The sequence below is a fragment of the Anneissia japonica genome, unplaced genomic scaffold, assembly GCF_011630105.1.
Source record: "Anneissia japonica isolate Jap-2015-1 unplaced genomic scaffold, ASM1163010v1 scaffold287851_len66788_cov172, whole genome shotgun sequence".
Classification (NCBI taxonomy): domain Eukaryota; kingdom Metazoa; phylum Echinodermata; class Crinoidea; order Comatulida; family Comatulidae; genus Anneissia; species Anneissia japonica.
In genome coordinates, this window is record NW_022698958.1 from 25,231 (window position 1) to 46,061 (window position 20,831).

Genomic DNA, 20,831 nt, shown 5'->3' on the forward strand with positions numbered 1-20,831 from the left:
CATGGGATACACTCAAATTGTGCAATAATTTTGACAAAGCAGTCAATAATTCTTATACCTTTATTTCAGCTGTAATTAAGGATGTTGTCCCAATGGTTAGACCAAGGTGCAATGGTTCGATGCTGAACTCCATTGCCACATTATATTTCCTTACTTTACGTTATTGTATTCTGTATGTTATTTTTCTAAACTTGTATTTCATTAGGGTCATTTATCATACTTTCTTTTTAAATTGTTTATATTTAGTTCAGTTTGTGTTTCTTTGTTAAAGGGGCAGTTTGCCCTTTAAGGTTATAAAGATTCTTTTCTTTTTACATGTCCCTAACCAGCAGCAGGCCCAAACGGCTGACGGCTAACAGGTACGATATCCTGCGAAAGCATGTACCTGCCTGTCTCTTATACACATCTAGATGTGTATAAGAGACAGACATAATATTAAGAAAACACCCAACTTATAAAACGTATTCAATTTCACTATAACAATAGATTTGTGATTTTACCTTGTACTGTATTGTTTACGGCCAATTTGATGCTAGGAGGTTCAAGCCTACTTTATTATTATCAAGACTGTTAATAAATCATAGGCCAGACAGGGCCTACCTTACAATTTAGACTGTATACGGTATTATGTTTGGCCATTATGCCAATAATTATAGCTATCGGTAGATTTCCCGTTGGTTTATAATCTGGTGGTACTGGGGAGGAACAACTTCCTGCTCCACAACAAGACATCAATTTATAGAAGCCTTAAAGAAGAAAGCCTACAAAAGTGGCCTAGATTGGCACAAGACCAGCTGACTTTGGCTTTGAATATAGAAAAATTTAAACACATTAATAGAGCATAAAATGTACACAGTGTTCAGGTAAAAATTTGTAAGTTTATGTAAGTATTATATTAATAGTTTAGGTTGTATTATTTGCTCAAAACTTAAATCAAAATCTTTTATGTTAATAAGTTATATAAATTTAGTGTTGAAGTATTACATTAAGAAATAGAATGAAGGAATAATAGCAGAGATACCCGGAGCGGCTCAAATTGGTACCGAAAATGATATAATATTTATAATTAGTAAATGTTAGCCACATATCATCAGAGGTGGCGCTGAGCCTATCACGTTACATAATTAAATACTGTCTCTTATACACATCTAGATGTGTATAAGAGACAGCTGCAACCTTGGGGTCTCCTGCTCCTTGTCAATGAAACCATTAAACAGCATTTGACCACTTGGATACTTCAGTTCAATTTCGGATATTTTACAAGATTTAGTTACATCTTTAGTAAACCAGTACAGTATTAGTACTGTACACTACTTATCTAGGTATGCCTTTTAGCTGTACTTTACATTTACATCGCATGATGTGACACCTAAAACCGCCAATAAAACTTATGGTGGAAGATCATTTACACTTTGGAAAAAACTTCCAGATCACATCAAAAACGCTGACTCTGTTGAATCATTTAAAACATTTTTAAAAACTCACCTTTTTTTGACCGTTTATTGTGGGTTTTCAGGTGTGGTCTCACCTTTTCCTTACTCAAGGTAATGTCGTTGTCTCGGCAGCGCACGGTAGTGGAGCCGGAGCCCAGCATCCTGCCTTTTGTGGATTACATGCGTGTAAATTGCCTGATTGAGACAGCGACGTTACTTTGACATCGGTGGGTGAGACCACTTGAATGTCACCATCTCCTGCATTGCTGCTTTATGTTGTTGTTAAGCGCCTAGAGGTTATTAACATTAGGAGCTATGTAAATATTGATTAGTAGTATTATTATGATAATCATATAAATATCACATGAGCACATGCAACTTTACTTTAAACTCCTAGCTCACCTTCCAGCGTATGGTGATACTTCTTGTATTACCTTTGTCGTAAGTCTCGAAAGTTGCATCAACTTGTCTCCCTGGCTCTAAATCATTTAAAAGAAATTCATGTAATAATTCAAATCAAAATGTATTCTTCCTTTGTAACATAAATATAGAACAGAAAAATTAAAGATTAATCTTTTTCAAAATTATATATTAATAACACATACAGTCCTAATAATAAAACATTATCCGGGCACAGGGGCGAATGCAGGGGTTTTGCATTAGTTGCCTTGATAACATGTCATCAAAAAAAAAATATAGGCCTACATAATATTAAGAAAACACCCAACTTATAAAACGTATTCAATTTCACTATAACAATAGATTTGTGATTTTACCTTGTACTGTATTGTTTACGGCCAATTTGACGCTAGGAGGTTCAAGCCTACTTTATTATTATCAAGACTGTTAATAAATCATAGGCCAGACAAGGCCTACAATTTAGACTGTATACGGTATTATGTTTGGCCATTATGCCAATAATTATAGCTATCGGTAGATTTCCCGTTGGTTTATAATCTGGTGGTACTGGGGAGGAACAACTTCCTGCTCCACAACAAGACATCAATTTATAGAAGCCTTAAAGAAGAAAGCCTACAAAAGTGGCCTAGATTGGCACAAGACCAGCTGACTTTGGCTTTGAATATAGAAAAATTTAAACACATTAATAGAGCATAAAATGTACACAGTGTTCAGGTAAAAATTTGTAAGTTTATGTAAGTATTATATTAATAGTTTAGGTTGTATTATTTGCTCAAAACTTAAATCAAAATCTTTTATGTTAATAAGTTATATAAATTTAGTGTTGAAGTATTACATTAAGAAATAGAATGAAGGAATAATAGCAGAGATACCCGGAGCGGCTCAAATTGGTACCGAAAATGATATAATATTTATAATTAGTAAATGTTAGCCACATATCATCAGAGGTGGCGCTGAGCCTATCACGTTACATAATTAAATATATACACTGTATAAAAAAAATAGATCGGACGGCCGTAGAGGAGGAGGAATACTGCTACTTATTGATGCAAATATACAATCATAACGTCTCCATCAATACGAACAGGATGGTATGGAATGCATGTTTATTGAGGTATCTCTTACCAGAAGAAAAAAATCATAATTGAACTTTGTGTACATGCCTCTGAAATTGAGCATTGGGAAGTTTAAACAACTTTATTGGACACTTAAAGCTGCTAATCTTATAACAAAATATTGTTGATAGGTGACTTCAACTTACCAGGCATCAAGTGGTCAAGATATACGCCTCCCATGACGAATAACAACATTGAACAATTTTTTATTGTCTCTATTTTAAACCATTCTGTTTATACCAGTGTAATTATTCAAAAAAATCACGGTAATAACATACTAGATTTAATTGTAAGTAGTCGAAATTTTACTACATCTGTTTCATGTGAAAATTACATTTTTGACTCTGATCACAGTTCTATTTGCTTTTAACTTTTAATTTTCCAAATGTTTCATGGTCAGAATCAGATGAAAACAGATTACTATTTAACTACAAATAAATGGATAAAAATAATTTAATTAATACACTATCTCATGTGTCATGGGATACACTCAAATTGTGCAATAATTTTGACAAAGCAGTCAATAATTTTTATACCTTTATTTCAGCTGTAATTAAGGATGTTGTCCCAACGGTTAGACCAATTTGCAATGGTTCGATGCTGAACTCCATTGCCACATTATATTTCCTTACTTTACATTATTGTATTCTGTATGTTATTTTTCTAAACTTGTATTTCATTAGAGTCATTTATCATACTTTCTTTTTAAATTGTTTATATTTAGTTCAGTTTGTGTTTCTTTGTTAAAGGGGCAGTTTGCCCTTTAAGGTTATAGAGATTTTCTTTTTAAATGTCCCTAGCCAGCAGCAGGCCCAAACGGCTGACGGCTAACAGGTACGATATCCTGCGAAAGCATGTACCTGCTGTAGGTCTCTGTGTACACATATGACATATCTGGCTAACATTTAACAATTAAGAATTCATTTTCAATCTTTACTGCAGAAAATAACAAATTTTATATTGAGTAGGCCTACATTTTTTCTTTTAAACCGTCAATAAATCGCAAGAGTGTTGGGGACTCTAACTTGATGTACGCAGTGCCGTGCGTAACTATGGCATAGTCGGTTTTTTGTTAGATATCTCTTTGTGCGTCGACAATTTGTTAATAAAATATGCTGCGCATTGTCAGACGTAAGACTTTTTATAAGTAAAGCATCATGCATTATTCTGAAAGTGCTCGTCCACAGACAAGTGTCAATAAAATTCTTGTTGTCTGATCGTAAAAAAACACTTGTTCTGGGCATCGGGCAAGTGGGTTCGCTCATGTCTGCGTATTTAGTGAATTAAATTGCATTGCTTGCAAAATTTTATTGTAATGATCTTCCAATACTGTACTGCTTTTAAAACTTTACATATAAAGTAAGTATATAATATTGTTATACTTACTTGCTTCATCAGTGGTATAATATGCAGATTCTGACCAATTGCTAAAGTTGACATACTGTCTAGCTCTCACTTGTGCCATGTACTCAACAAACGGCTCCATAGGGTATGATGAAAAACGATATTGTGTGTCTTCTTTAATATCCGTTTTTGCCGGTAACTATGAAGAGAATCAAAATCCAGTTACCATATGCACAACACTATGTCTAATGTTTCAAATAGTAATAAGGAACCCCTATTATTTGTATGTATATAAATGTTAATTAACAATCACAATTGAATGAGGCTGAAGACTGAATCAATAATATTAATTGTTGTTGGACCAGGTGGGTAGTAGATTGTGTATTTTTATAGTAAGAATGTATGGTATTTATTGTTAACCGGAAATAAATAAAACAAAATGAGTATCTTTTAAATCTTTGTGATCAATATTAATTCATCTATGACAAATATTTATGATTTGCCCTTATATGTATGGGTAGGATAGAATTATCACACCCATAAATGGGCTTATCACACAAATATGTCATATCTAATTAGTAAAACAAAATGAGTGCCTTTCTTTGTGATCAATATTAATTCATCTATGACAAATATTTATGATTTTGCCCTAATATGGTAGGTAGGATGGCATTATCACACCCATAAATGGGCTATCACACAAATATGTCATATTTTAATTTACCTCTTCCCATACACTATTGCTGACAGCCTTGTAACGAACTTTGTATTTCAGCATATGGGCATTATAATCAAAATAGCCCCGAGGATAATTCCAACTAAGAAGCAATTCTCCATTCTTATTCTTCATTAGTTTAACACCAGTAGGGGGGTAAGGAATTCCTGCATACAAAATTATAAATATATTAATATACAAATTATTATTATTATTAATTACATCAATACATATTTCTCCTGAGAATTCAACCCTGGCCATCAGGCGCAAGCTTGGTGGTCTAGAGGTATGATGCCATGCTAGTGATCGTGGGTTCGAGTCTCACACGAGAACAACTTGCCATTTTTTCCCCAAATGTTTTCAAACATATTGAGTATTCAGTACATTTCCACGTAAGGTAGGGCAAATTACACCTATACAATAATAATAATAATAATACAGTAATAAAAATAATAATAATAATATAATAACAATAATAACAATAGCAATTCAATCAAAAATACTATAAATATCTGAAAATAAAACCTACTTATTAATATTAAATAACAATATAAAGTACCATACAATACAATAATATTATTCCATCAAAGTTCATTTAAAACCAGTTTATTACATTTGCACACATTTACTTGACTGATCTGCTTGGGCTGGAGATAAGTTTTTTGTTTTGATTTTTATTGTTACAACTTGTACCCGCTTTCTTTTTTTGTGTGTTTTTCTGTTTATATCCTGTTATTGGCATTTGATTGCTTTTCATTTCATTTCATTTATTCGTCTCAAAAATACAATTCACATAAAATATCATACACAAAAAAGACAGAAAGACAGGAAATCCAAAAAGAGAACTAAATCAACTGTCAAGTGGATTACCTGTTGGTTATGGTTTTTGAAATAAAGAAATTAATAAAGAAATAGGATTTAGAGAGGTATGTTGAAGTGGAGAATTTTTATATATATTTGAACAAACCCCCTTTCTCCTACTGGCGCTGCCACTGTTGCTTCCACTGTTGCTATCAAGGCAGTGGCATATCTAGAAGTCTTGAATTGGGGGACTGATGGGGGGGCGTGAAGGTGAAGTGGGGGGCTCGATGGTCAGTTAAGGGGTGCTAATTCGCAAAATATGGTGATTTTTAACTACTTGACCGTGATTTTTTTTGGGGGGGGGGGAGTTGGAGAAGGCGCGAGTAATTTTTTTTTGGGGGGGTGGCCCCCACTAGAGTGTACTCTTTCTCTCATACACCTAACTTTTATGCAGGCGTCACTTTGAAGCCTGGACCCACCCTCCTCAAGTCATCACCTTTCTTCACCTGAACAAATTATTCATAATGTCAGGATTTCACAATCACTTCACTTGATTCACCAAAAATATAGGAAAAGTATCACTCTATCTGAAAATTTGTTAGTACAGGTTTCACCCTTTGACTTTTTTTCATAGAGTGAAGCTTCACATTTTAAGTTTTTGGTAGCTCTGAAGGTTCACCACTGTTTCATCATACTGGCCATCTGCATAGTTGAAGCTTCATCACTGTTTCACAATATTGGCCATTTGCATAGTTCAAGCTTCACCTTTCAAAAGCTTCACCAATGGTTACTTATTACTAGATGAAGACTGCAAATCATAACATCTGTAATCCCACACTACTCAAAAAGTATGAAGTCAACCAGGTTTGAGATAGATACGGTGACATATTTTTATTTTTATAAAACTTTAATAAAAAAATCGATTTGTGGAAAAGGAGTTAGTTTAGTTTGGTTGGGCCTTGAAAGACAGGCAATCAGTAATTTTCCTGGTTATTTGATTGAAAATTACATAGCAATAATAGTCACAAAAGAAATGTTATATACTAATGAACATTATATATTTTTGATTACATTTCTGTTGGCCTAAATAATTTTTTGGTTGGCCGAAACACCCCGTTACTCAACAATTATATTATGACAACATGCATACGAATCCCCAGGCATACACGACTTCATCGTGGGTGTCAGTGTCACTGAAAAAAAAAAAAAAAGAGCGTTCACAAAACGTCACTAGCTTCATGCAACTTACTGTCAATAAAATATGTCATTTTGAGTCTATCCAATTTCAAGTAAATAACCAAAATAAAATGCCCATAGAATGTTCGTATTTCGATGGGTCGACAAATTGGATAAAAATAATAGTATTTTCACTTACCAGAATTCTGACATTACGCCCCATGTTCATGACAACAACGCACATGTTCCGTATTTTATCTTGGATCTGTTTTACGGGATTTCGTCTTATGACGAAATGCTTCATTTAATTATTATATATTATTTTTAATTTGTATGCATTATAATACCAACATGTCAATTTATTTCACTATAATATTGCAATATTATGTTTTATAAAGTTAGTTAATGTAAAAAAAAAACACCTTCATCCCAGAATGGATCCATTCTAGTTGTTGCAGGGAAGCGTCATTGAGGAGAGGAAGACCTCGTTTTGACCTTTGGCCAGTCTTGAATTCTGGTCAAATATGTCGAAAAGTCTGTAAATATTCATAATATAATAAGCCTGTGTATATAATAATAATAAACCTAGGCCCAGTTTTTTCAGCAATCTATTATTAATTAATCAAAAATTACTTACTATTCTGCCATATATATTTTATTTATTTGGGACGAGATGGTTTTGAGACGAAGTAACCGCGGTCAGCACATACTACTGGCCTAAGAATGCGCTGCGCAGGTTGCCGACACGCTTCATGATTTCGTAGTAAACTTGGCCACCGAGCCGCGTGTAGCCTGAACAAAAACGAAACACATTGCCGTTCACGATAGTTGTTTGAAAACAATGACCCACGATGATTTCCACATTTTTTCGACGTGACCGATGTAGTGGATTCGATGTCACATCACCATAAAACACAAATTATTCGTCGAAGCTTCACACCATTCATGAACTTTAATAGGTATACATTCGATCTCCCATCACCAGAAAACGCAAATTACTCGTCAAAGCTTCACACCTTTCATCAAATTTGTAGGTAAAGCTTAACTCAATCAAGATAGAAGAACGTTAGGACTTCACTACAACAGCAAATTTATTGACCTTAGGCTTCGACGTCAAGTCGACGTCGATATTTGGCGACCTCTGAGGAGGGTAGGTCAGGCTTCGAAGTAACGCCTGCATTAGGCTTACACATCATGGAGCTAAATATTAATCAACAATGCTATTATATAGTACTCAAACATGAATATTTCTACCTGTCTTTCACTCTTTTTCAGCATGATATCAGTCATGCTGACAAATACCTGAGAACAAGTAAAAATATTCATGTTTAAAATAAAATAGTGTTCTACATATTTACTCGACTGCATCCTCTTCAATCGATACCTTACATTTATTTTGATGCGAGTTTATTGTATATACTTATGTCACATAGTAATGCCTCTCTATGTTTTGTAAATCTATAATATATAAATTTACAATATAATTTGGATGGCAAGCATCTTACCCACCAAGGTACAGCCCCAGTCTCCATCAACATTGCAGGATTTGAACCCAGGATCCTACAGTAGGATTGCAAGGCAAGCATCCATCCATGATTGATTGATTGATTGACTGAACAATCTTCAATATCATAATTCAATGTTGTATGACAAATAAAATGTAAAGCACTCTCCACATTATCATATTTTATGTGATTAATGTCTGTGATGTGCCCATATATGGGTATGATATTGACATATATGGGCATGATGTTGTCATATTATACCCAAATATGGGCATATTACATTTATTTGTCAGATGAAATTTGATAGTGTGGACATTACTTTACAAAATGTATGTGATACTCACTGATATAATTAAATGTCAAATTCTTTGTAACAGCCACACTTCCTAGAACATTGTAACTTAAAATGGTGAGACTGCATGTAGCTGCAGAATCTAGGGTTTCGCCCAAATTGCATGTGCTATTAGTTACCTTGCCAATTACTGTTGCACCTCTGTATAAAAAAATTGTGAAAATTTATATCAAGCAAACAGAATAGAACTGCAAGAGGCCCGCCCTCAGAATTTTGTTGGAACATAATCCTATTTCAAAAAGTACTACCACAAAATAGAGGGCGCCTTTCAAAAGGCATGTTTCAAACTTTATTAGAATTCTAATAGGGCGCCCCTATCTTGCAGTAGTACTTTTTAAACATTTCATTGTGAATCAAAATCAAGGCAGTTGGACCGCCTGCAATTCTATACTCTTTGTATCAAGTTCACGTCCAACTTTATCCAGATATACCCGTCTTGAAACATGATACGATAATCCCCTAATTGCGTTTGATGCCAAGTTAGAGCCAGATAAACAGCCAGCCAGTTTCAGGCCGTCGACGTCACATGGTGGAAAGGCTTGTTTAATAAAACATCTACTGTATTTTACGAACCTGTACTACCAAGTGGTATTCGTTCAAAAAAATTGTAAACTACTGTAGAGAAGGTGTGAGTTTCCACTACCTAACCTAGCCGACCAGTACCAACCAACAACAGTGCAGCAGCGTATTCTATCGCAATCTAAGTAGTAGATTCTCTAGGCCCTAGCTAAATTTACCTTCGATAAAAAACGAATTATTTTAATCGCTAGGTAGCATTCTTCCATTTAACAAAATATTGTTTTAATTTTCATTAAAACGTCTGTATACTTTATGGACCTTTCTGTCCTGTTTTGTAGTTTTTAGATCGCTCAATTGTGTTGTTTACATGCACTTCGCGAAAATCTGGCTTCGCGGTGTCAAATAAGTTGCTGAATTCCACACACTTTTTTATTTCGTCATCGTAAACATGTGCGCTCATTTTAACGACTGGCGTTGGTGGTAGTTCGTTGAAACTGAATTAATAGCGACTATTATAGCAGAAATGGAAAAGATTGAATTGTCAATAAATGATTGTTCTATCTCTGGTCTGATTGTTTTTGCAGTTTACTATTTGAAGGTACAGTTTAATCCTTGGATATATCAAATTGGTCAATGTTTTGGTCCCTCAAGGTGGCTACAAATAAGCTCTGCATTATTTTTTTTCTGCCATTAAGGCACTAAACACAGATTCATAGCTTTAAATAAAGCAAACACACAGCTGCATAGTCAACACAAATTTCTTTGTGTGACTGTATAAATTAATACAAAAATATTGTACTGTATTGTACACAACTTTTGGAGAAACAGGGAAATCACCAGTTCATAAACATCACTTAAGGCTCAAAAAAGTTTTTGTAATCTCAAAAGCTCTGATGAGGGCAGTATAATAGAGGCAGTCTATTGGCCCTAATAGCCACACATACAAAAAAGATCTATTAATCAATCAGACGAGTGTTTCTAAAGCTACCTGAGAGTATATTGGCCCCAATGGCCGCCCATACAAAATTAATCAATCAGCCAAGTGTTTCTAATGCTCCTAATCGGAGCTAAAAACAAACCATAAAAAAGCTTGTCATATTGGGTTATGATTAGGCATTTAATTGGTAACCTTCCAAATTCCCAAATCAAATACAATATTCTCCTCCATCCCACAAAAAAAAATTGTGTTGTACATTACCTCCTACAATAACAGTGAAATTACAAAGGTGGTCTCCATTTGCTAGACCATAAGAATAGTTTCCAGTATCACTAGGTCCAGCATTGTGTATGGGTAGAGATGACGTATTACTACTAATCACTTCCTCATCTTTATACCATATACCCACTGTAGTAGATTGTGTGTTGTTCAGTTGGCAATTAAGTTCTTGAGCTCCACCTACAACTACTAATAGTTCTGATATAACTACAGCTGATAAAAAAAATTAAAACATTTTAACATCTTATCAACAACACATCTTATTAATGGTTTGAGACCTTGCAAGTTAATCCTTATTCAGAATGACAGTAATATTTTAAACACTAATTGTTTTAATCATTGTACAATATTGTATGTAAAGTATTTGTCACTTGAACTTTAACCTTAGCAGCTTAATAACTATTTGGAAAGGATTTGAAATGTAAGTGATTTTAATTCTGTTAATTCATTGCACTGCTTCCAATCAGTACCAGCAAATTTGTGAATATTTTTACTCAAAAATATGCACCCAGTGGAAGCGTGTGCCTATTGCCATGTTTACTAAATTATCTGCATGGTGATTCGGTTTGAGAAGTTTGTAATTGTTTAATTCTGCACACAAAGTTTTGGTTTATCTCATTTAAACAAAATCCTCCTATTACTGTATTTAGATCTAGAAGGTGTCCTTCAAAGGACAGTGAAAGACGTTCGTACAGTACTGTGTCTCTGTGACACATGTTAGAGTTTCGAATGCAATTTTGTTTGAGTTCTGAACTCTATTCAATTTCTAATAGGGTGCCCCATACCTTGTTTACATGCTCTTGCAAGGTTAACTGCTAGACGATAACATAGTGTCTATGAGCCGAATCACACTTATTAGGCCGGCCTAGGGCCGGCCCAGGGTCGCCTTAAATTACGGCCGACTCAACTTTATTTCCGTTCACAGTTATTGTTTTAAGTTGTATAAAGTCGGCCCAGGGCCGCCTTACGGACGTTCACACTTCTTCTTTTGGACCGGGTTGATGAATTGCAGGACAGGAAGTTGAGGCGATCGCATTTTGATGGCGGAACGGTAAATCACAACCTAGCATAAACACATGGAATTTGCGCGAAACATGAACCTAATTTCAAAAATTGTCCTTATACTTTTTCGATTTTTTAAGTGGATAGCATTCTGCTTCATGATTATGGCGACGATAATTCTTATAATAACCAAGGCCTATAATTAGCGCAACTAGATTTTACTCTGTGCAAAGCCAGACTCGTGATTTCGAAAGTCCATACCTGTATAATGTTATTGTAAACTGTCTATATTGGCCTATAGCTGTCAATGTTTGGCCACAGACCGGAGACACTGATTGTGAATAAGTAGTATCGAGGTCTATCTATTTGGCAATAATAATTATTTTCATATTAGGTTCATTCACAAACAATTTTTTTATGCTTTTTAGAACCAGCTTCGCTCATAACAAAAACAAACAATTATGTTTTTTTCTGTCCTCGGGGTCACGTGAGTAGCTTCACGAACGTCGACACAAAACGCACGTGGTTGGTGAGGATGACGTTCACAGAAAAAATGATACCGCTATTACAGTGTTATAATTTTAGAATATAAACTTGTTAAACTAATGTGTGCTATAAAAAAACGGGGTTTCTTGAGCTTGTAATAAGCCAATATATTTTTTATCTACTGGAATTCTTTAACTGTAGAAAAGAAAGTCGTCATCTGTCAAACTGCCCATGCGTAAGCTTTGTATCACGTGGTATTCCCCATGCCTACAACTTGGTTTGTGATGATGCTTATGCTTCGCACGGAGGCTGTGAGTAATAATTAGTTAGGCATGGAGACCTTATATAAAAACTTTTATTCAAAAACAATAGTACTTTAACAGTTTCCTTAACAATTTTATTTCTCAATGGTGTTTTTTCGCGCAAGTCAGTTCGAATGAATGTTGTGGTTAGATAAGATGTCAAAATCGAGCAATCAGAGCGAACTTGGACCGGCTGAGGTTCGGCTTACGTTCAGATATAAAGTTGGGTCGGCCCAGGGCCGCATTCTGGGACCTGAGCCGACTCAAAAGTCGGATTAACTTTAGGTCGGCTCAGGGCCAGCTTAATATTTATTTATTGTTCACACTGTTCACACAATTGCCGACCCTGGGCCGACGTAACTCTCAAGTGTGATTGGGCTCTATGCCCCTGACACAAAAATCAAGATATGTGCTGAGTGGGTCTGAATCAAGCAAAGTATTAAATAATTATTAATGATTATACAATTTGGGGTTGGGTCAACCAGCTTAGCTCCAGTGATTTGGCTCACTTTAGTTGACCCCGGTCTCCCCAAATTTCGGTTTTATTTTTGTAACTTTCTGTTTTGCACATTATGTTGTTTGAAAGACCTAATAAATATTATGAAATGAAACAATTAATCAGAACCGAACATCATCAAATGTTCTTAAGCCCCATAAAAATATATTCAAACAATAATAATAGGGTCAAAAATAAACTTTGTGCTGCCACCGACATAAAATCTAAAAAAACTAGGATCAGGTATTTTTTTTTAAATATTTTCTTTTACATTAAACACAAATAAAATTCTCTGACTACCAACTGTTGGTATGGTTGGGCAATGCAACACATTTCTTTTTACAGTACCTAATAATGTTTTCAAGCTATAAATAACATCTCCTTTACCGTGGTCATTGGCTCACTCTCGTGGGAGTAAACTTAATTGTATCTAGAACCACAAGGCTGAATCCATGATTAAGACCAAATGTATTATTAATGGCCTTTTCAAGCACTATTAATTATATTTTGGCTCTGTTTCATATTGTTTCATCAAAATATATATTTTGTCAAAAAAAAAAAAGTCAATCCTAGATTTTTTTTATTAGAATTAAGAACACCAAGTCATCGGATATTCACAGGAGGTTTCAAAGTGATGGGGGGTACATTCTGTATTTCATTAATAAATTAGTATTCTAAAGATGAAGCTACAGTATAATAATACTATGGTTTTACAGTCTCACTAATCTACATAATGAGATGCAATATTTTCCTTAACATGCATACTGCTTCCAAGAAATTTGCTGTGTTCTATTGAAAACCTTATTGAGTAAAAATGAAAAAATGCACAAATTAAAATATATTTTAAAGATATTTTTAATAATTTGCTTTTTTTTTGTAAATTATATTAAATTTTCACATTTCAGGTTCAAATTTTTTAAAGTAATTTTTTTAAATCTATACAATTTATAGTCAGTTTTGTTTCTGCTTTAAAAGTAGCAGATTTTGGTTGGCAGAAGAGGGGATCATGGACGTCCACAAACCTGGTAGCACCGGCAAAAACATTAAAAACCTAAATACACAAATTAGACATTCACTTTAAATACCCTGTGATTTAAATATCTCAGTTTGGCTTTCTACCTTAAGCCTTTCTATATATATATATGCAGGCCTAGTAACCACTATTTTACAGCTTAGCTCAGTCGGTTACTCTGGTGGTAGCCACTGTGTGTGCGCTGAAGCCTGGAGATCTCTAGGTCCCCAGTTCAATTCCCATCGCTGCCTCTCCTTGTATTTCAGCTGGAGTGCTGAAATACAAGTTACACAGCGCACTGTCTTTCGGATGAGACGTTTAAGCCGTTGGTCCCGTGTGCACTATTGCCCATGTACACGCTAAGGAAAAGAGTATGGGATTGTCTTCCGGAGTACTGCCCAATCACCACCGGAAGGACCCCACAGGAATTAAGCCTTCTTCTAGACTTTCGTAGGCTATCCTTGGTGTTTACACCGAATAAATCCAATCCAATCCAATCACTACTACTTTCTTCTTATTAATTAAGAATGGCCATCAATTATGATTAAGCATTGGTGCTTCCTTTTGTTATACTTAAATCAGATAACAGACTAGGAACTGCCTTGCTTCCCAGGGGCATATTTCGTGTCGTGAAAACGAACTGTCATGCCATGCCATGGAGATTACAATAAATTGATTATACAGTAGAACCTCGATTTTACGTACGGTACGGGACCGGAGGGCGTACGTAAATCGGGGATTCGTAAAATAGAGGTTGGGTTAAATTTGTGGTAACCTTTGACCTAATACGTACATAACGCTCAATATACGTATGTATGAACGAACAATGTTACCTAGCTAGGCTAGACCAAGCCTCTAGGCCTACGAATAAAACCATGTGTTTAGTGTTTTTATTCATCAATTTACGATGTCATAATAAAGTGTTCAAATAAAACCGTGTGTCTAGTGTATTAATTCATCACTTTATATCTTCTATTTAACTAAAGAACATGAAAATATTGTAAGATTACCTATACGACAAAGGTATAACTTGAGAATTCCCCTTCATGCCTATTTTAAACAACAGAGCTGTGGCGTTGTCTGGGCCTGTTGAGACAAACTAAACCCATGTGCACTGCACTGGGTGAGCCAACCAATTAGCGTTCGTGTACGTGAAACAGAAACCATGTGCACTGCACTGGGCGAGCCAACCAATTAGCGTTCGTGTACGAAACTATGCCTACTCAGCTTCGGGTGGAAAATTTGACCAGACAAGTGTTTCCATGGTTTGCCACACGAAGCTAAGGAGGAAAGCAATTATTTTGAGCACCATCGGTAGTTGATCATCTCACTCAGTTCATGTGGTTTGAGATTATAACAACCCGGTATTAGACTCAATCAACGTTGCTGTGAAAATACGTAGCATTATGGTTTGTTTATTGTTATAGTTTATTGTTATAGTCTTTTTACTTATGGTTGCTCTGAAAAGGGCCGTTTGTTTTGAACATTTTCGGGGTTTTTGATAACGTCGTCGAAACGAGGCGTAGTAAAACAGAGGGTTCGTATAACTAGGGTACGTAAAAACGAGGTTCTACTGTAAATGACACGACAGAATATTAAATAAAATTTAAGTTAAACCTTCCATCAGAAAAAACTCAAAGCATGATTCGGGTGATACTTTTCAGTAGCCTGGCGTTTTAAAAAACTTGAGTGCTATTTTATTTTATTTATTTTATTTATTTCCAGGCAAGACAATACAGTACAATAGATAAGAGAAACAAATGACAAAAAAAAACAAAAAGCCTGAGGATTACCTAAAAATGAACTTAATCACTATCTAAAGGCTCTCCAAAACATTAAAAAGACAAACATTAAAATCTGAAAAATTCACAATTCATATATGTACAATATAAAAAATTAATAATAAATATTACAAAGAGAATTACAATTTCACTAAGGTAAAAATATAATTTAATTAATTTAATATGATTTAATTTAAAAAATATTGCTTAAGTACATATTTAAATTTTGTGGAATTAATTGCACATTCCCTAATATTTGGAGGTAGGTCATTCCATAAATAAGGAAAATAATTAAAAACAGTAAATTTATAACAATTGGTTCTAGCAAATTGGATCTTAAATCTAAAATCAGACAGATGACGGTTAATAACAACAGGAAGAAGATTTGGTTCAATATCATATTTTCTATGGAAGCAAGACAATACAAAAGAAAGAAGGAGGTATTTATAACGGTCAGAAATAAGTGGAATCTGAAGGAGGGATAAACGTTCAGCATAATTAAAAGTAGGATCATAATTAAAACAAGCCAACGTAAACTTGTGTGAACTTTTTCAAGAGAATTATGATTAATTTGAAAAGGGTACCATGGCGGGATTCCATATTCAAGTATAGGTCTACAAAGGGTCTTAAAAAGTAACATCAGGGAAACAGGGTTATTGCATCAGATAATTCTTTTTATAAAACCAGAAAGTCTTGAGGCCTTAGCAGTAATCATATCAACATGTGCGCTCCAAGAAAGGTTATGAAAAATTATAAAGCCAAAATATTTGTATGTTTTAACTGTATCCAGTGATTGATTTCCAAGAAAGTATTTAGTATCAACAACAAGATTACTCCGAGTAATATGCATTGTTTTGCATTTATCAACATTAAGAGCCATATTATTTTTGGCGCTCCATGAAAGTAGATGATTAAGGTCAGATTGAAGAGAAATAGTATCATTGGATGAAAATATGGGACGATAAACAATTGTATCATCAGCATATTGGGCATCTAGATGTGTAATTTTACAACATTTTTTAACCTCAGCCCCAACCATGGTGGGGTTGAAGTTATTGGAGATGCTCATGCCGTACCAATCAAATATGCTTCCCCCGTCCCTGATTACGGAGGAAATTTGTAGAGAATGAAATGTAAATTTGTTAGATTTATGTAAGTTTATTTCTAAAATAAAACCATTAGGGTTTCTTTATTTATTTAAATAAATCTGTTTAATTAAATCTTCATCGTCTTACACTGAGCTTGTTCCTGTCTCACTATGAAACTTTGGGCGATCTGACGTCATCCCAATCGAAGCACGTGTTTGCACGCCACCACCTCACCCCTCCCCAAAAAAATTAACCAATTGGCAGGCAGGGTTTTGGAGTCGCAGTCTCTGCCCTCAGGAAAGGTCATCGTGATGACGAAAATGTGTTGTGTTTAGAAAACAATATAAAAGCATCAATTTTATTGATAATTACTTTTGATATGCTGTAGAGCTAAAACAAGAGACCTAGGGCTACTTTACTATACGATACAGTACTTGAAATAGCAGTTGCTTGTAATGCCAAAAGTGATGCACTCTATACCCCCAATTTGAATTAGGGTCTAGCTAAGGCCTAGGCGTAGCACTAGGCCTAGAGCAGGTTCGTAGCCGAATGATCGCTTTTGTTTCGTTTGTTCAATCATTAATATTATTATTATTACTGCCTTTACAACTGGTTACAAATGAATAAGACATAAATAAGGAAGAAATTCATTTACGGAACCGTTTTTGTGAAATTTTATTGGTTTTTAAAATTTGGCTAAAGCATTTTCAATTTGGCGAAAAAAAATTAAAAACATTCTCAAACTGACTAACCTTACTTAAAATAACTCATCACAAACTTCTTCATAAGGAGGTCAAAGAATTATGCAACTAAAGTTTTCAACTTGATCATGATTTTCCTGTGGCCTGACATTGTTTTCATTTCCTGGATTAGATCTTTTGTTCACTTTATGGGTGACGTACTGTATACAGCAATACAAAACATACTCTTACTTTCAGCTTAATATTTCAGTTTTACATACTATAGGTGGTATTGTGACTAATAATCACTGGTTTGATAATAGGCAACTTTGTTTCTGCTTCCTTGAGAGCATACATGGTTGTGCTGCAACAAGTACACTCAAAGAGAGACTTTCTTTATTCCTTGTTTCGCAAACTTATTTTTTCAAAGGTTGTCAGAGGAGGGCGGTGCAACAAATTCAAAATATAATTTTGTTTTCTTATTTAGCAAATGGTGTTGCCAAAAACATCTAGATGGAAGAGAAAAGAAAAGTAAAATTTTATTGTTGAATGTTAACTATGTAGTAATGGGATGGTTAAATGCTTTAAATTTATATAATTACGAAGAAATGTACATATCTTATATTTTTTTTATGAAATTTACAAATTTTCATGGTGGCAGGTACACTAATTGGCCAAAAATCAAATTTGTATTTTTACTTTAAATCATTATTATTGGCAGACGGTGGGTTCGCTAAACAAGGTATAAAAAGTTCGTCCAATACAGTAAATTATATTCAATATCCTACAAGGTACCAACACACTCCTGGGTGAAGTACAGAAATAATATGGCAAAGTGCCTTGGTCAAGTCTCTCAAGTTCTCAGCAAGTGTTTGAACCTCTGACCTAAAAATTTAAAGCCTGAACTACTAAACAACCACTCCCACAAGTCATAAGGTATGACAGGATTTCACTATAATATTCTGTTCAAATGTAATTTATAAATTGATTGCATCAGATTACCCTGGAAAAATATCTCCTATGGGAAAATCCAAAGGAATACCTGGTTGACACAATAGAATTCAATTATAAGGTCTTAGGTTGGTAAATAAACAACCAAAACAGTACTATCTTTTGAATTCTGCGTAAACAAGATAAGAAACAATCAATCATATTAACCCACAATGCATAATAGTACCTATCTGGAATTTGATTGTTGATACATGTATTAGCTAATTCCTCCATGGTGGTAGTAACAATGAAATATATACACATAGAATACACAATGTTACAAGACACTATGGGCCCGTTTATATTACACTCTGAACGAACTGATTGACGAACTTGGCTTCTCTGATGTGCGTAGTATAAACGGTCTGGATTACATGTGATTACAATACCATCTGGACAAAAGGCTACTTAGCGAACTCCCAAACTTGCTGTGTTGGAAGTACTAACTTGTAGCCTCCAGGCATAAGTTTGACCTCTCCTGAAACAGTGGGTGGTAATTCAATAGCTTTCTTGCTGTTGATAGGTGCTAACAAGATGGGATGGGCTTTTATAATAGGCCTACAACCAGAATGATATAAGAAAATAATTATTGTTAATAAGGCCGTTATTAAGCAATAATTTTATATCTTAATTTACTGCTGAGAAGGCATAATATATACCTTTCACGAAAAGAGTCTTTTCCGAGGCTTTCTTATCCGCTGAAATCATCGTGATACGCGCCGGAGTGCTGCCTAGAGTATACCCGCTAGGCCTACCTTCACTTCTTCATTTGATTCTCACCAAACACTAATCTTTTAATTAATCCTTAGAACAAACAATAATGCATCTTTTTAGCACCAAAAAATCATCTGATCTGCCCCATTAGCCGCGCCTATTTATCGTGAGACGCGGGGTGCTAACTATAGTTTATTTACCTCCCATGGATTTTTTTTCTATCCTATGTTTTGCCCTGTACCAACTCATTTCTTGTTACTTGGCTTGGTTCGGACGAAATTATTAATCATGAGCTGGAGCGATGACGCTACATTCGCCCTTATTAGTATTTGGGGACAAGAAAACAAATAGGATTTGATGGGATGAGGAGAAATGCCTCCATATACACTGAGACAGAGCAAGTTGAAAGATATGAGATATTCCTTTACCATGAAGCAAGTAACAAACAAATGCAAAAATTTGCGGCGTCACTACATCGCCGCAAAAGACCAGAATGGTACTCGATAGTGCTGACTGCTAAACCCCGCGAAACTTTGTAAAAAAATGTCATGCTGACTTCAACCTTCCGTCAAACAAGGCTTTTCGCGAGCTACTTCACTTCCTGCCTAATCCGTGTTTCAGATTACATGTATGAACGTAAACCTAACACGGATCGGCCACGAGCAATGAAATACGTTACGTAACGGCAGATCCGTGTTTCTAGCAAGTGTGTAATATAAACACGACCTATGTTTCTGTACAGATGCACAGGGCCTTGAATAATACCTTTGGAATAAAGAACTCTAAAAGAGGGTGGAATTGTGAACTGTACTTCAAATTAAATTTCTTGTGTTGGTTCTTTCAACTGGCATTTCCAAGACCTACAGACTACTAGTTTTTGAATGGGAGAGCTCTATTATACTATACTGGTTGATGACTTCTCTCAAGAAAAATATCTTCAACAAAATCTTTATATTCTATACACTTTATATCAAACAAAATAATAACATTACTTTAGAATAAATACGGTACTTATTTTAAATATATTAATATTAATTTAGAATATGGTAACTGTATATATTGTATTTTTACTATGTAGGGGTTTTTGGATCTTTTAAAATTATAAACTTTAACTTTGTATAATTGTTTTGACCGATTCGTCCATACTGGTTAAACACTGTGAATAAATAAATGAGCAAATAAATAACCCATCTTGCTGGCAAATTTTTGACATTCCTCAAATAGGACAGTCATCATGATAGCACATATGCTTAAAAATATCATTACTTACATTAGATGACTTCAGATCTTTTAATGCTTTGTACAGTACATGGTGTACATTTTTGTTAATTATGTTTTTAATGGTATGGTCTTACTTCCTGCTCACAGGCAATTGATCAATTTTTATTCTTATCTACTTCCTCCAAAATGATTTCACATAGTCTTCAATCACATTAGTAGAACCTCGTTTTTATGTACCCCAGTTATATGAACCCTCGGTTTTACGTACGCCTCATATCGACGATGACGTCGTCAATAACCAAAAAAATATTCAAAACAAACGGCCCTTTTTAGAGCAACCATAAGTAAAAAGACTATAACAATAAACTATAACAAAAAACAAACAATAATGCAACATATTTTTACAGCAACACATGGTTTTATTCGTAGGCCTAGAGAGGCTAGGTCTAGCCTAGGTAACATC

General features: G+C 34.7%; 2 protein-coding genes across 2 annotated transcripts in view; both read right to left on the minus strand.

The window, feature by feature from the left end:
* Positions 1-1,598: 1,598 nt before the first annotated feature.
* LOC117102775 lies at positions 1,599-9,101 on the minus strand. Its single transcript, XM_033243183.1, has 5 exons — positions 8,854-9,101; positions 5,037-5,194; positions 4,355-4,511; positions 1,836-1,912; positions 1,599-1,723 (listed from the first exon to the last, which is right to left on the minus strand). The coding sequence occupies exons 2-5, from the start codon at positions 5,160-5,162 to the stop codon at positions 1,682-1,684; spliced, it is 402 nt and encodes a 133-aa protein (XP_033099074.1). The 5' UTR covers positions 5,163-5,194; positions 8,854-9,101; the 3' UTR covers positions 1,599-1,681.
* A 1,313-nt stretch (positions 9,102-10,414) lies between these two features.
* LOC117102772 overlaps positions 10,415-20,831 on the minus strand; it is a 19,574-nt gene continuing 9,157 nt past the window's right edge. Inside the window, exons 3-4 of the mRNA XM_033243180.1 lie at positions 10,574-10,809; positions 10,415-10,447 (exon numbers count right to left, since the gene is read on the minus strand). Of these exons, the coding sequence (XP_033099071.1) occupies positions 10,415-10,447; positions 10,574-10,809 (269 nt within the window). The remainder of the gene's footprint in view (positions 10,448-10,573; positions 10,810-20,831) is intronic.

Coding starts and splice junctions, on each gene's coding strand:
- LOC117102775 (XM_033243183.1), bottom strand. CDS start 5,162: ATGAAGAATAAGAATGGAGAATTGCTTCTTAGTTGGAATTATCCTCGG. Junction 1,913..4,354: donor TTATACCACTGATGAAGCAA/GTAAGTATAACA, acceptor TAAATGATTTAG/AGCCAGGGAGACAAGTTGAT. Junction 1,724..1,835: donor GTATCACCATACGCTGGAAG/GTGAGCTAGGAG, acceptor AATAACCTCTAG/GCGCTTAACAACAACATAAA.